This window comes from Panthera uncia, chromosome D1, assembly GCF_023721935.1.
Source record: "Panthera uncia isolate 11264 chromosome D1, Puncia_PCG_1.0, whole genome shotgun sequence".
Lineage (NCBI taxonomy): Eukaryota > Metazoa > Chordata > Mammalia > Carnivora > Felidae > Panthera > Panthera uncia.
Window position 1 is genome coordinate 42,087,803 of NC_064808.1, and position 13,139 is coordinate 42,100,941.

Consider the following 13,139-nt stretch of genomic DNA (forward strand, 5'->3'; position numbering starts at 1 on the left):
GGTGGCCATGGGGCCAGGGCCAGACTTAGGGCAGGGGTCAAACTCCTTTGGGCATCTAGACACTCAGGCTTTTGAGACAGGGAGGAGCTGGCAGCTGAGGCAGTCAGAGCAAGGGGCATTTATCAATGGCCCAATTCATTGTCAACAATCCCCATTGTCTGAGCCAGCACAGAGATGGACATTATCTCCCAGAGCCGCTAAAAAGAAAAGCCCCAAGACATGGTCACGAAACTGAGTCCAAAGATACAGAAGCCAAAAATCGAGACACGGCTTGAAAACCAAGTGAAATATTTGAAACTGGAGCTGTCCCCCTCAAAAATCTATGCAACATGCTTCCCATCCTCATAGGCAAATAAAATGCTTAAGGCTGGCTTTTTATTTATTTATCCTGATTATCACAAAGGATGTGGGAGTTTACATTTAAATGTATACTATAAAGGTGTTAAAGCATAAATGAAAAGTAAAGCCAGGGTTCCAATTAACACAGTGACTAAGATGGAGCAATATGATGGACTAAGAGCTTCCCAGCAGCCAGAGTAAGAAGAGAAACACACAGGTTATGTCATGAGCTCAGGAGTCACACAGACCTGTAGAAATCTCTTGAGCACTGTAAGCTTCAATTTCCTTATCAGGAAAAAAAAAGTGGGAATATCAGCCTAAAAAAGCTGTTGTGAAAAGCAAATGAGACAAAGCATATACTAGAGAGTCAGTAAATATGCTTTTATTACCATGATTACACATGTCATTGTTACCATTAGGCTGTTGTCTGATTTCTCCTCCTTGAACTGGAAGTTTGTTAACTTACCGGGGTTACCCTGATGCTCTGTGATAACCCACTGTTGCTCTAAGCTCTGATTGACAGATATATGCACTTGATTAAGAGGTGGCGGGGGGGGGGGGGGGGGGGTGGGGGGGGGGGGGAGGGGGCGGGGGGGGGGGGGGGGGGGGAGGGGAGGAAAGAGGCCAGGATTGAGTCACCATGAGTCCTCCAGTTTTCCAGTCTTTTCCTGAGTCCTAAGGTGGCTGGGGCTCCTATAAAGGTAAGGCTTGGGAAGGTATGCAGACTTCCTCCCCACCACCCCCTTCACTCTGCAAGAAGGCTGCGGGGGGGGGGGGGGGCGGGGGGTGGTGGAACACAGCCTGCCCTTATTTAACCATCCCTAAGGGTCAGGTAGGGGAGACTAGATCCCCGCACCCTGCTTAGGAAATTGCTGAAAATCATCTCTCCCGTGCATGTTAGGAGACTTGGTGGGGTGAGAGCTCAGGCACTCCTTGGACCAAACCATAAACACTAAGTAAGAAGACAGTCAATGTCATCTTTCTAACCTCCCAGCTGAAGGAACACATAAGTCTGGGCACCCCACTGAAGCCTGTCCAGAGGAGAATGACCAGGTGGAAGAGGTCTAGAAACCATGATAACAATAATAACAACAACCTGATATTTTGGGTCACCTACTCCTCCAAGCACTGTTTAGTGTGTCCCCTAGGATCCCCAGGGAAAGGAGATCAGGGAGAACAAGATTCTGTGAAGGAAAGAGATAACCACTGGGGGAAGGGAGAGGAGCAAAGTCAAAGCTAGTAGCTCTTCCAGCCTGGCCTGAGACGGGAGACACTCAAATAGGGTTGATTAAAACCAAAGAGAAGGAATCCACTCAGCTCCACTCACTGCCCCTGCCCTGGCCTCAGGCCACAAAGGTTCCTGGGGCTTTTCTACAGCAGGGGGAATCCAGAGTGCAACTAGATCCTGGCGCAAATTACAGGTGCTGTGCGGTGCCTCAGCCTGCAAGCCCGGCCTTTTCATTTGTTAAGAGGGTTAAGAGCTGCTTCTAAGTCTAGACCCTTAAGCCCCAGGCTCCACGGGAAGAATTGGTCCTAGATCACATGAGAAACCCACCAAGGGACCCATCTGCCCTGGACCCACAGCCAAAGCCTCTGACTTAAGATACTCCCTACGGCAGCCTGTTACTTGGACCCATTGTCCCAGGTGACATATGTAAGCTAAAGCGGACCCAAAAAGGGTGTCTGGAAGCTGAAAGCGCATCAAGCCAGGGGGTGTGTGTACATATGCACATTCTACACATATAGGTGCCTGCTGCATACATGTCACTGTCCACGGGTGTGCATGTTGAAAGCATGTGAGTGTTTGCATGGATGTCCTGAGTGGAAGGGCATACAAGACTGGCGCACAGCGGCGTGTGTGGGCAGGAATGTGTGTTCGCATGCACAGTTGTGAGTGTGCGGGTGTGGGTGCCCTATGAGTGTTTGTGGGTGGGCATGACTGTGTGGGTCTGCTCACCCCCTCTCATTGTCCTCCTGACTCTTCTGGCATTACAGTGGGTTCCCCAAGCCATCTCTTCACCCTGGCCAGCCAGCTGGGATCCCTCAGAGCCCCATCTCTTCCAGTGTTGGGCAAAGGCTCCGAGCTCCTGCCCTGCCTACGGTCCTGAGAAACCAAAGCCGCCAAATGACCCACAGAGAAGACACCCCAGCTGGGGGCAAGTCAAGTCACCTTAGAAAAATCTGAGTTCAGATAACACTCCTTTTTTTAAGCAGGCTGCATGCCCAGCAGGGGGTCCAATGCCAGTCTCAGGACCGTGAGATCGAGACTTGAACTGAGATCAAGAGTGGGGCACTCAACCAACTGAGCCACCCAGGCACCCCCAGACAACACTCTTTATCCTCATTCTGTCCTCATCGCCTCGCTCACACACATCCATCCATCCACACATGCACTCTCTCAGCCCATCTGGAGCCTTCCTATCCCCACAGGAATGTACTTCCAGGAAAGCAGACAGGGTCTACACAGGGCTGCGCACAGACACACGTGCCCCCCGTGGGCACACTCCAGGCCCACCGACATGTAAGTTCCCACACACCCTGATATACTTTCTCACCCATACTCATACCCTGTGACACATGCTAGAAAGTTCTACAGGCTAACACGTTGGCCCAGACACATCCCCTCCAACTGGCACTCCTACGCCTACTGTCCGAATAGTCACAGGCATGCTCTGTCCCGGACTAGGGCTGGCGGACCCTGCGGGGCCGCCGACGGAGCCCGCCCAGCGGGTCTACTTACTCCGAGGGAGCGGGCGAGCCGGGTGTGCGCGGCGGCCAGCGGTGGCAGGGCGCAGCTGGGGCTCCAGAGGCCGGGCCAGCCGAGGGGCCGCCCGCTGCCCCGCGCCCCCGCCCCGCGCGGCCCCAGCCCGCCCACTCCCCGGGCGGCCCCAGGACCTTCCACGACAGCGCGCCCCCTGCCAAGCCTCTGTCCCGCGTCAGCCACCGCCGCCCGGCCGCGAAGCTATTTTGGTGCCCCCTGGCAGTGGAAACGTCGCGCTCTGGTCTGCGGGGAGCGCCGGAATGGGGACGCGGTCAGGCCTGATTAGAGACCTGGCTCACCCCGGGGCCCCCGCGGGAGTCAGGGCTGGGAAGCACCCGGAGGAGCCCACCAGACCGGGGTGCCCACGTGTGCCCCGCATGCCAACATCTGGAGAGGGGAAGGGAAGGAGCGGCGAGCGCTTCCCTTGGAGCTGAAACAAAACGGGGAGGGGTTTGGGTGCGGCTCACAAGCTCCGCGGAGGGAGCCGCCAAACTTTGGGCAGTCCCCAAATGCCCGGAATGAGCTTGGTTTATTCACCACAGGTGCTTCCCTTAGGAATCCGAGTCACCCGTATAAGATCACCGACCTCCAGATCACAGACCTGCCAAAAATGACAGAGGGTGTTTGTAGAGACTCATTCTCACTTTGGGCACATCAGACTTCCCCCCTGGACTTCTCTGTTTCCCATGGCCCGTCTAGAAAAGAAGGCTGATTCCTCCCCAAAAGCTCAGGAATGTTGCATTCCTGAACTGGAAGGAAGCTGCAAGGTCATTCCATCCAACTCCCTCCACTCTGCCATGAATCCAAGGGCGCCAGAAGGGCCTCTACCCAATCTGGGGGATCACCAAGGTAAGTCAACCCTAGCCTCCCTTGGGCGCTGTTCCTAAGCTTGCACCCTCTAGTTGGCAGGAAGTCCTCCTTGGCATCTAACCTAAATCCCTCATGTGCAAACTATGTCAATATGCCTGCACTCTGTGTTCTAGGAGGAGGAGGGGGCCAGCTCCATCCCCATAACATAATGACTGCTCCAAGGTCCCATCTCAGCCTTCTCTTCCTTGATGCTGACACCATCGTGCCCTTTTTCAGGCCCTGGCTAACAATGGCCACTGCACCCTGACCCTGGACACGTTGCAGCTCCTGACATTCACCCAACTGCCTCAGCTCTCTGGGGACCTGACTCTGCGTGTCCGAGCCACTCCAAGGAGCCAGCTTTGCCTACAGCCTGCATCTATCCAGGACAGCCTGACTCCACTCCCCAGTCCCTCCAGAGGGGTTTCAGTTCCTGTCTCAGCCAAGCCTGTCTCAGCGCCTGGGGATAGAACTTAGGCTCCAGCCGCCCACCTGGCTGGGCATTAACACTGGAGCCACAGCCTTCCTCAGATGGGCAAAGGTTGCAGAATCTTTTCTCTGAGTCTGTTTCCAGTAAATTGGGTTGTATAATAAAGATAGTCTGGACTTTCTCCTTAAGGAGACCTGACTTTGCATCCTGCCTCTACTACTTTTTAGCTGTGTGTCCTTGGACAAGTCATTTAACCTCTCTGAGACTCAGCTTTCCCATATTTACAATGGGAATCATAGTAATTCTGCCTAGCTCATAGGTTGTTAAAAACATGAGATGAGATCAGGAATGTAAAAGTACCAGGAAAGTGAAGGTATTTTTTAGCATGCTAGTAATGGAATGAGGCTTAGATCATAAACACGATAGATACTGGCAAAAACCTCAGAAATCTTTTCTTTCCAGGACCAAATTCTGTGCCCGGGTTTCAAAGGAAGAGAGGAACAGACTTGCTTTGCTAGAGGTTCCCTCTATGAATGTCCCCCACCATGCATTCCCGAACACACACACACACACACACACACACACACACACACACACACTTTTCCAGATACATACGGCACAGCCGAGCCTCCTGGCCTCCTGTCGTCCCCATAGGCCCCAGCCGCCTATACCCTCGCTGGCCGCCTCTCCATTCCCGGGAGGCCGCCTCATGGCTCCAGTCTTGGCTGCAGCAACTCCAAATCCCCCTACAGAGGCCACCGCAGGCAACTCCTCTCTCCTTGCCCATCTTTCTGGGCCATGGCTCCAGCAAGGCCTGCGACTCGAAGGCAAAGGTGGCAGAGACCTTGTCTAAGGCAGTTCAGAATTGAGGCTGCCCAAGGGAACTCAGAGCTGGAACATCATCCCCCTTGACCCCCTCCCCTCTGTCTGCCTGGCTTCCCAGTACTGTCCTGTTTAATTCTTAATGGAAATTCCATCCCTAGCGCCGGCCTGGCTGGCTCAGGGAGTCCAGGTTTGGGCCAACAGCAAACTCCACCCAGAGACAGGAGGCCTGGGGCTGCCTGGCCATATAAACACAGATACACCATATGCACATACATATATACACACATGAGCAGAGAGACTTGCCCAGAGACATTCACAGATTCGGAGATTCTCACCCAGACGCAACCGTGCACGGAAAGATAATAGGCATTACAATCACTAAAACTTATGGCACCGTGCTAAGTACTTTGCAGATTTCAACTTCCCTAATCCGTCCAACAACACTGGGTTCTGGTATTATCCCCAATGTACACATGAGGAAACTGAGGCACAGGGAGGCTAAGTAACTTGCATAAGGCATCTAGTAACAATAGCCTAACACAGGAATACTAAAAATTGTGTTAAGAGGCTTATGTGCATTTTCATCTTGCCACTGTACTCACTTTTAGTGGAAGGTACTATTATCCCCATTATACAGACAAGGAAAATGAAGGTCAAATGGTTTAAATCACCACCTGTGACCTCACAGCTTGTGAGATGCAGGAAGATTTTACACAGATATGCATGGGAACCCACAGATGAACATAGAAACACACAGGTAAAGAGATACATGCACACACACACACGCACACACACACACACACTCAGAGGCACAACCAAAAGAAGCTTCAGGGATTATTCAGAGCTGCCTCAGGCAAAGGTCCGCTGTAGTCTGACTCCATGTTTTTCCTTTCCAGCTCCACCAACTTCACAAATCACTTTAGAAAGAGCAAGTTTGGACCTAAATGGAGGGAAGATTTCAGGTTTACAGTTCAGTCAGGCAGGTCAGTAGTGAACCCCACCTCAGCCCCAAATCTGATTTGCCCAGCATACATGACAAGGTCAGCGGAAGAAGGCTCAGATGCACTTTTCTGAAGGGATCTGTAGGGACCTCAGAGACTCTGTCAAGGAGCTGGCCTAGGAGGGCTCCCAGCCTCCAGGACCAGATGAAGGTGGACAAGACCCATAAAACAGGGTACAGCACAGCACGAAAGCCTTAGGTAGAACAGGGCATGTGTTGCCTAAGGGAGCTAGAGCCATATTGCACATGTGACAAGACTTTGGTGGGAGGGGAAATGGAGGAAAAGACAGGGCAGGGCCATGATGTAGGCAAAATCCAGAGCCCAGAGAGTTGAGAGAACAAGCATGAGGAAAGAAAGAGGAGTTTAGTATCCAAGAATTTGTCCACTGCTTGAAGCTCCCATGCTAAGCTGGACATCTCCAAGCAGGGCCTGTGCTGGCCCTGGGCCTCCTCCTAAGCAGCCCCACCGGAGAGCACCCAGAAAGGCCCCATCTCTACTGTCTCTTGTGGTTTCCCATCCACATCCCCATCCCAGAATCCCTGTTTGTGCTGCCACGAGCCCATCCACTCTGTGGTCTGGGGACAGCTCAGCAGGGCAGCCCCAGGAGGCATCTGGATCGGAAAAGGTCTTTAGGAGAGGAGTGCTGAACCCTCACAAATGAACCTGGGATCACATTGTCAGGCAAGGGCTCTAAGAAATGGAGACATTTTGAGTCTGAGAATTTGCATTTCTACAAAGTTCCCCCACCGTTGCTACCAGCCTGGGTGTCATACTATGAGAACTCCTGCTTTATAGAACAAGAGAAAGTCAGAGGTCATTCCAGCTCAAAAGTAAACGTGTGACCTAACTTCAGAGTGCAAATGGTTTCTTCTGCAAGGTCCCTGAAGAAAGAATTCACACCCTGGTAGTTGTTTGTCCTTTCCCTCCCCCAACCTCCATCTCCCCAGCTTCTGTTCAGGCCCTACTGTCACTGACTCAGTCTCCTGCGGGTTCTGAGATGGCCCTGTGCCTCAGCACTTCTCAAGTAAGACATGACATCCTCCGCTCTGTGATCTCGCTGCTCACAGAAGGTTATCTAGATGAGGACCTTCCCCAAAATAGCTGACGACCAGGCAGGCTCTCAGTTCTGGGGCTAGAGATACAGATCACAAGGTCATGATGACAGCAGCAGAAGGCCAGCATACCCAGAGAGATGAGAGATGGGCAAGGGTCCCAGAACCCACAGCTGCCGCCTCCTGTCCTGCAACCCCTATCTCCATCCCTGAGGCATGCACATCACCATACAACCCTGCCTCCAGGAGCGATGGCACAAGAGGGCACTCTGGGAGAACAGGGAGAGGTGAATCCCGTCCCAGAGTACCAGACAGGCTGGCACAGACACACCATTGCCCCACTCAGTCCACCCATCTCCCCAGGGCTTCTTCTGCAACGCTCTCACAAGAGAAAATTTTCCCCGATTCCCAGAGCCGGTGTGAAAATTCGTGATACAATTAAAATGAGGCAACGTAGGAGCTAGAAAGGTTCTCAGAGATCTCTGGGTGCAGGGCTTCTGAAATTTTATGATCTACCAGAATGGCCTGTGGATGAAATACAGATTCCCAGGGGTCCTTTAGAGGCTCTGATTCTGTAGGCAAGGGGTGAGCTGGAGCCCAGGTGCCCCTCTCTTCCCAGCTCCCTGTTCAGTGACCTCACTCTGCTAGCTTGAAACTGGCCATGGCGGGAATATTTGTTTACACCACAGAGACTGGACAAACGTTACAAATCAGGGTGTTTTGTTATACTTTGTTTTGGCAAGTCTGCTGTGGACCATAAATTAGCACACCACAGAGCAGGTGGGTGTCTGTTTTCAAGGATCTCAAGGAATTATGATGCAGGCCCATTTTGAGAAAGAAACACTGACCCAGTAATGAAGTTCTAACTCAAACCCATCATTTTACAGATAGAGAAACTGAGGCCCAGTGAAGGGAAGAATCGTGGTCACCGTCACTATGGTAGAACCCTTGTGGGATCACAGATGCTCAGTTCAGGGCTGTGGGGGCTTGGGACAGCCCTGCCTGTCTCCTTAACCCTCTTCTGCGCCTTTCCGACACACCTGCTGTAGCTTATTGGTTAAATGAGGGAAGGCAGGGCGGTCCTGCCCCTTGTGGGCCAATCACATTACCTCTTGTCAGCATCTGGAATTTTAATAGGCTGAACTAGAGGTTATCAGTTGCCAGATCACTGGACTGGACAGCAGGTACAAGAATTCCAGGTGCTGAGTGCCTCAGGGCTGTCCTGCCCTTCCCAAGACCGAACTGTTCATCTCTGCATTGAATTCAGAGAGATTCCCAAGCATCCTCCCCACAAATTCCCTGCCTTACTTAAAGTAATAAGCTATTTTCCATTACTCCCAACCAAAACCACCTTCAGAAATACAGCCACAGAGCAAGTTAATAGAAATAAGAACCCGAGATTCTCTCCCCTTTGTCTTGCCCCTACATCTAGCCCTCAGATAGGATGCAAAAGAATGAGCAAGGATGGAAATTTGCAATTCCCCAGGGCAGTGGTTTTCCAAACTGATCCCGAGCAACAGCATCGGTGACTCTGGGATTGTACAGGAAAGGCAAATCCTTAGGTCTCCCCTCAGAACTGCTGAATCAGAAACTCTGTGGCTGGGGTCCAATGAGCTATGGCTTCACAATCTTTCCAGGTGATTCTGATGCCCACTAAACTTCAAAGACTGCCATTCTAGTAGGAGGGTCTGTAGTTTCTGCCTCCCTGACCATGAATCAAAAGCTCTTTGACTCAGGAGGAAAGGTCATCAGGGTACCAGACCAGCACCAGCTGTGTCACACTCCTTCTGGACCAGCTTCCTTAACCCCTGCTCCCGGGGAATCTCAGGTGTCGGAGCGGTGGCCATGCATCCTGAGCTAAAACAGAAGCCCTCTTTCCAAAGTCTAAGGGGTCAATATCTTTCCAAAAATAGCGGGACAAATTCATCAGGGATACAGCAGAAAAAAGTTCTGTCACTGTCCTGGTATCTAATTGAGGGAATGACTCAGTGGACATTGTCTGGCCCTTTGGATTCTCAGGAGCTTGCTCTGGCTGTCCGGGGACAGCTTCAGGTATCTGTCTATAAGGAGGCTTGCCAAAGACTTGGCTATGGAAGCTACTTCAGCCTCTCCTGTGTGAGTCCACTACTTTCTCCACTTCTCGTGCTCCTAGGTTCAGGCAGAAAATGAGATTTGAGGGTAATTTAAAAAGTGAGGCCTTGGGAAGAGGGACAAAATAATAATAAAAAGAACTGTGACTATATGAACAGGCATTATTGACTCCTTCATGTATATCATGGTTTACCTCATTTGTGTCTCACCAGAATCTAATGGTACAGTTATTGCACTTCCCACTTTAGAGGTGAGGAAATGGGCTAAGAAGATTAAGTCGCTCTCTCAAGATCACACAGCCAGTGAGTGGAAGATCAAAGATTCGAACCCAGGTCTGACTGACTCTAGGCCCTACAAATTTCACAAGGTATAACACAGGAACACAGATGCAGAGGTTCACCTGGGACAGGAGGATGTACACCTGCTGCTAAGACAGATGGCTGGGTGCTAGCTCAGATAGGATGGGGAAGGAGAGGGGGCAGGGTCCTTTTTTAAAGTGGGATGCCAGGTGACTTATGGTGAACTAAGTGGCCAAAATAGAGACAGGACCTTATCCATCAAGGAAGGAACAGCTCAGCTTCCCTGGGATTCAGGGGATGAAGCAAATTGGGAATGACAATTGTGGACGGGCTAGAGTTGAAAAACATATATTTGAAATGAAGCCAGCAAGAACAATTACACAAGCCAGGACTCAGTGACTCTAGATCTCAGTTTGGAAGAGGTGAGGACTGACAGGTGTCCCAAATGGGGATTTCAAGGAGCTTACCATCTATGGGGAGAAGGGGAAGTGGCTAGGACTCTGCCTTAGTATGGTCAGGGGATACCCTAACTGGGACACTGAGTGGCACTGCTCTGAAGAACTTTGCTCCCAGCCCTGGAAGAACATGGCCTAGATTCCCAGCTAGAACAGGGTCTATCAATAGAGGCACCAGGAGCCATTGAGGAAGCCGTGGATCCTGGTAAGGAGAGAACTCTCCCCACCCAGGGAGTGGAAGGCTCTGGACCTGGTGGTGAGTTGGAATTAAGGCAAGTCATTAAATGGCACCACCTCTACCCAGCTGATCAAAAACAAATACATCAAATCAAAAACAAACTAAAAGTCATCTTTTTATTCCTCTTACCTCATCATTCATCCCCCTCTCCCAACATCCAGATGGTCCATCCATCCTGTCTGTTCTGCCTCCATATTGAATCCCTAGCCATCTAAACTCCATTAACCACAAAGCAGCAGAGTCATCCTTTAACAGTATAAATGAGATCACATCCTCCTCCAACCTAAAAGTCTTCAGCAGCTTTTTATTGTTGCACTTAGAATAAAAGTTCTAGACCCTTTGCTCTGTCTCACAAAACTCTACATGGCTCTTCTCTCCATTAGGGTCTCAGGTCATGTCATCTTCCTGACAGAGGTCTTCCTTGACCACGCAAACTAGAAGAACCATCCCTTGTCACTCCTCTGCTAATACCACTCATCATTCTCTGAAATTTCCTTGTTTATTTGATTGATTACTACATATCTCTCTCACTCTTCACTCCATAAGAACAGAGACCCTATCTTTTGGTGCAGTGCCTGGCACATAATAGAAATTCTAGAAACTTCTATGGAATGGTTCAAACATGGTAAAGCCCCATGTAACAGAGAGAAGTGGCAGAGATCATTTGGAAAACAGATGCTAAAAAGATAAAGGGAGCCATACAGAACACCCAGCCCATGAAAGCAAGAGATCTTGGGTTTCCAAAACATTTCCCTGAGAGAGCATTTGCACCCCTGGTTTGTGAGACCTAACAGCTTTTCTGTCCTGGAATTCCCATGAGACACCCCTATAGGCTAACAACATTGTTCTTATTTCTCCTCAGCTGGCTTGAGTTTTGTTTCTTTCGCTTACAAGTTAAAAAGTCTAAATTTATACATCCTCCCTATGTCTACCTGGAAAACACAGAACAAAGAGAAGGTCCAGCAGTTAGTGGGAAGAACACAGCACAGGAGATAAGGATCCTAGACTTATCTTTTACCTCTGTGACCCTAAGTAAGTGTCTTTCTTTCACTGGGTTGCAGAGTCTGTACCATCTGAGATCTGGTCTAAGAGACCTCCCAGTCTGACAAGGACTCTGAGACCAACAACCAAGGAAAGAGGTCATCTTTCAGGCAGAATGTATATTCTGTCCATTTTCACAGCCCAGGCAGGTACTAGCAAGAAAAAAAGCCACTCAAATGGTATTTAGAAGACAATTTAATGAAGGGCTCTTTATGTCAGGGTTAAGAGTAAAACCACTGTTTTGAGGCACCCAAGGACTGATAAGTGGGGAAGCTGTTATCACCGCTAAGCCTGGAGAAACAGGGAGGTGTTCCAGTGGAACCATGGAAGAGACTGTGCAGTCATGGAGGAGGTAATCTCAAAAACCACATCAGCAAGGAAGAAATTCCATAACCTCACTCTTCTCCTTTCTCTGATCTCCAAAGCCTCCATTGACAGAATCCAACCAGAGAGGCCTTGTGGTGTGATATGAGGCCCAGCTCCTCAGGACGCAGAGCAGAAGAGGGTGCACAATGCAAATAGAAAATAACCAGAACCCAGAAAATAACCAAGACCTACAAATGCTCTCAATCTCTACATCTTCCCTCTCATTTAAATCTCTCTATAGAAGCACTGAACTGTCCAGGAAGCCACTAAATTGCCATAATGGTCTTGACAGGTCCAGATTTACAGCTTTTGGCTAAAAGCTTGCCAAAGATCGAGGCAAGAACTTTAGCTATGCTATCAAGCATAAGCAACGGCTGCCACAAGAGCTTCCAGAAAAATTTCACTAGTAAATGAAAACTCTGACAATTTGAATAATTGAAAAGTCTTAATGCCAACCTCCAGATGCATTATGGAGAATGAATGGATAATTAGCCAGAAAGAAACCTTCTAATAGAAAACATATCCAGTCTAGGACTGTGTAGGGGAGAAAAGCCTGCAATTAATACCCACCTATGGTTTAAAAGGTCTGGCCTCAGACACACCCATTCTACTTGGTTACAATAAATCTCCCATAAGACCCTACATAAAATACAGTAGAAAAATTAATAACTAAAGTACAAAACTCTTAGTAATGCAGAATGTTGGGTTTCAACCTGGGACTGAAGAGTATCTCTAAATGAGTGCAGAAAGTTTCCATTTCTCTAAACTCTGATCTTTGCCTCGTCTCAGCAGGAAGTAACTAGAATGGTCACCATCTCAATTCCCCCAAGAATGAGGAATGCTCGGGGCGCCTGGGTGGCTTGGTCGGTTAAGCGTCCGACTTCGGCTTAACGTGAGGTCCTCCGACCTTCGTGAGGTCATGATCTCACGGTCCGTGAGTTCGACCCCCGAGTCAGGCTCTGTGCTGACTGCTCAGAGCCTGCAGCCTGTTTCAGATTCTGTGTCTCCCTCTCTCTCTGCCCCTCCCCTGTTCATGCTCTGTCCCTCTCTGTCTCAAAAATGAATATACATTAAAAAAAAAATTAAAAAAATGAGGAATGCTCAAAAGACAGTGGGGATTGAAACCAGTAACCAAAGGGTTAATGGGACTGCTCGAAGCTGCAGACTAATAAGCTCAGCTGCAACTTTTACCCAGATCATCTTCACTTGCCTTTAAATTTCCCTGACTCTCCTCCTTGGGGGAGGCAGATTTGAGGCTTGCCCTCCCATCTCCTCATTTAGCTGCCTCTCAAATAAACCCTTCCCTTGCTGCATCCTTGATGTCTCAGTGATTATCTTTGCTGTGCATCAGGCAGACAAACTTGGGTTTGGTTACACACCCAAGTCATTCTG

General features: G+C 49.8%; 1 protein-coding gene across 1 annotated transcript in view; it reads right to left on the reverse strand.

Annotated features, from left to right (window-relative positions):
• Positions 1 to 5,290, reverse strand: part of INSC (INSC spindle orientation adaptor protein) — a 129,021-nt gene extending 123,731 nt beyond the window's left edge. The window contains exon 1 of the mRNA XM_049649492.1: positions 4,995 to 5,290. Coding sequence (XP_049505449.1) covers positions 4,995 to 5,090 — 96 coding nt within the window. The 5' untranslated portion in view covers positions 5,091 to 5,290. The remainder of the gene's footprint in view (positions 1 to 4,994) is intronic.
• Between the last annotated feature and the right edge of the window lie 7,849 nt (positions 5,291 to 13,139).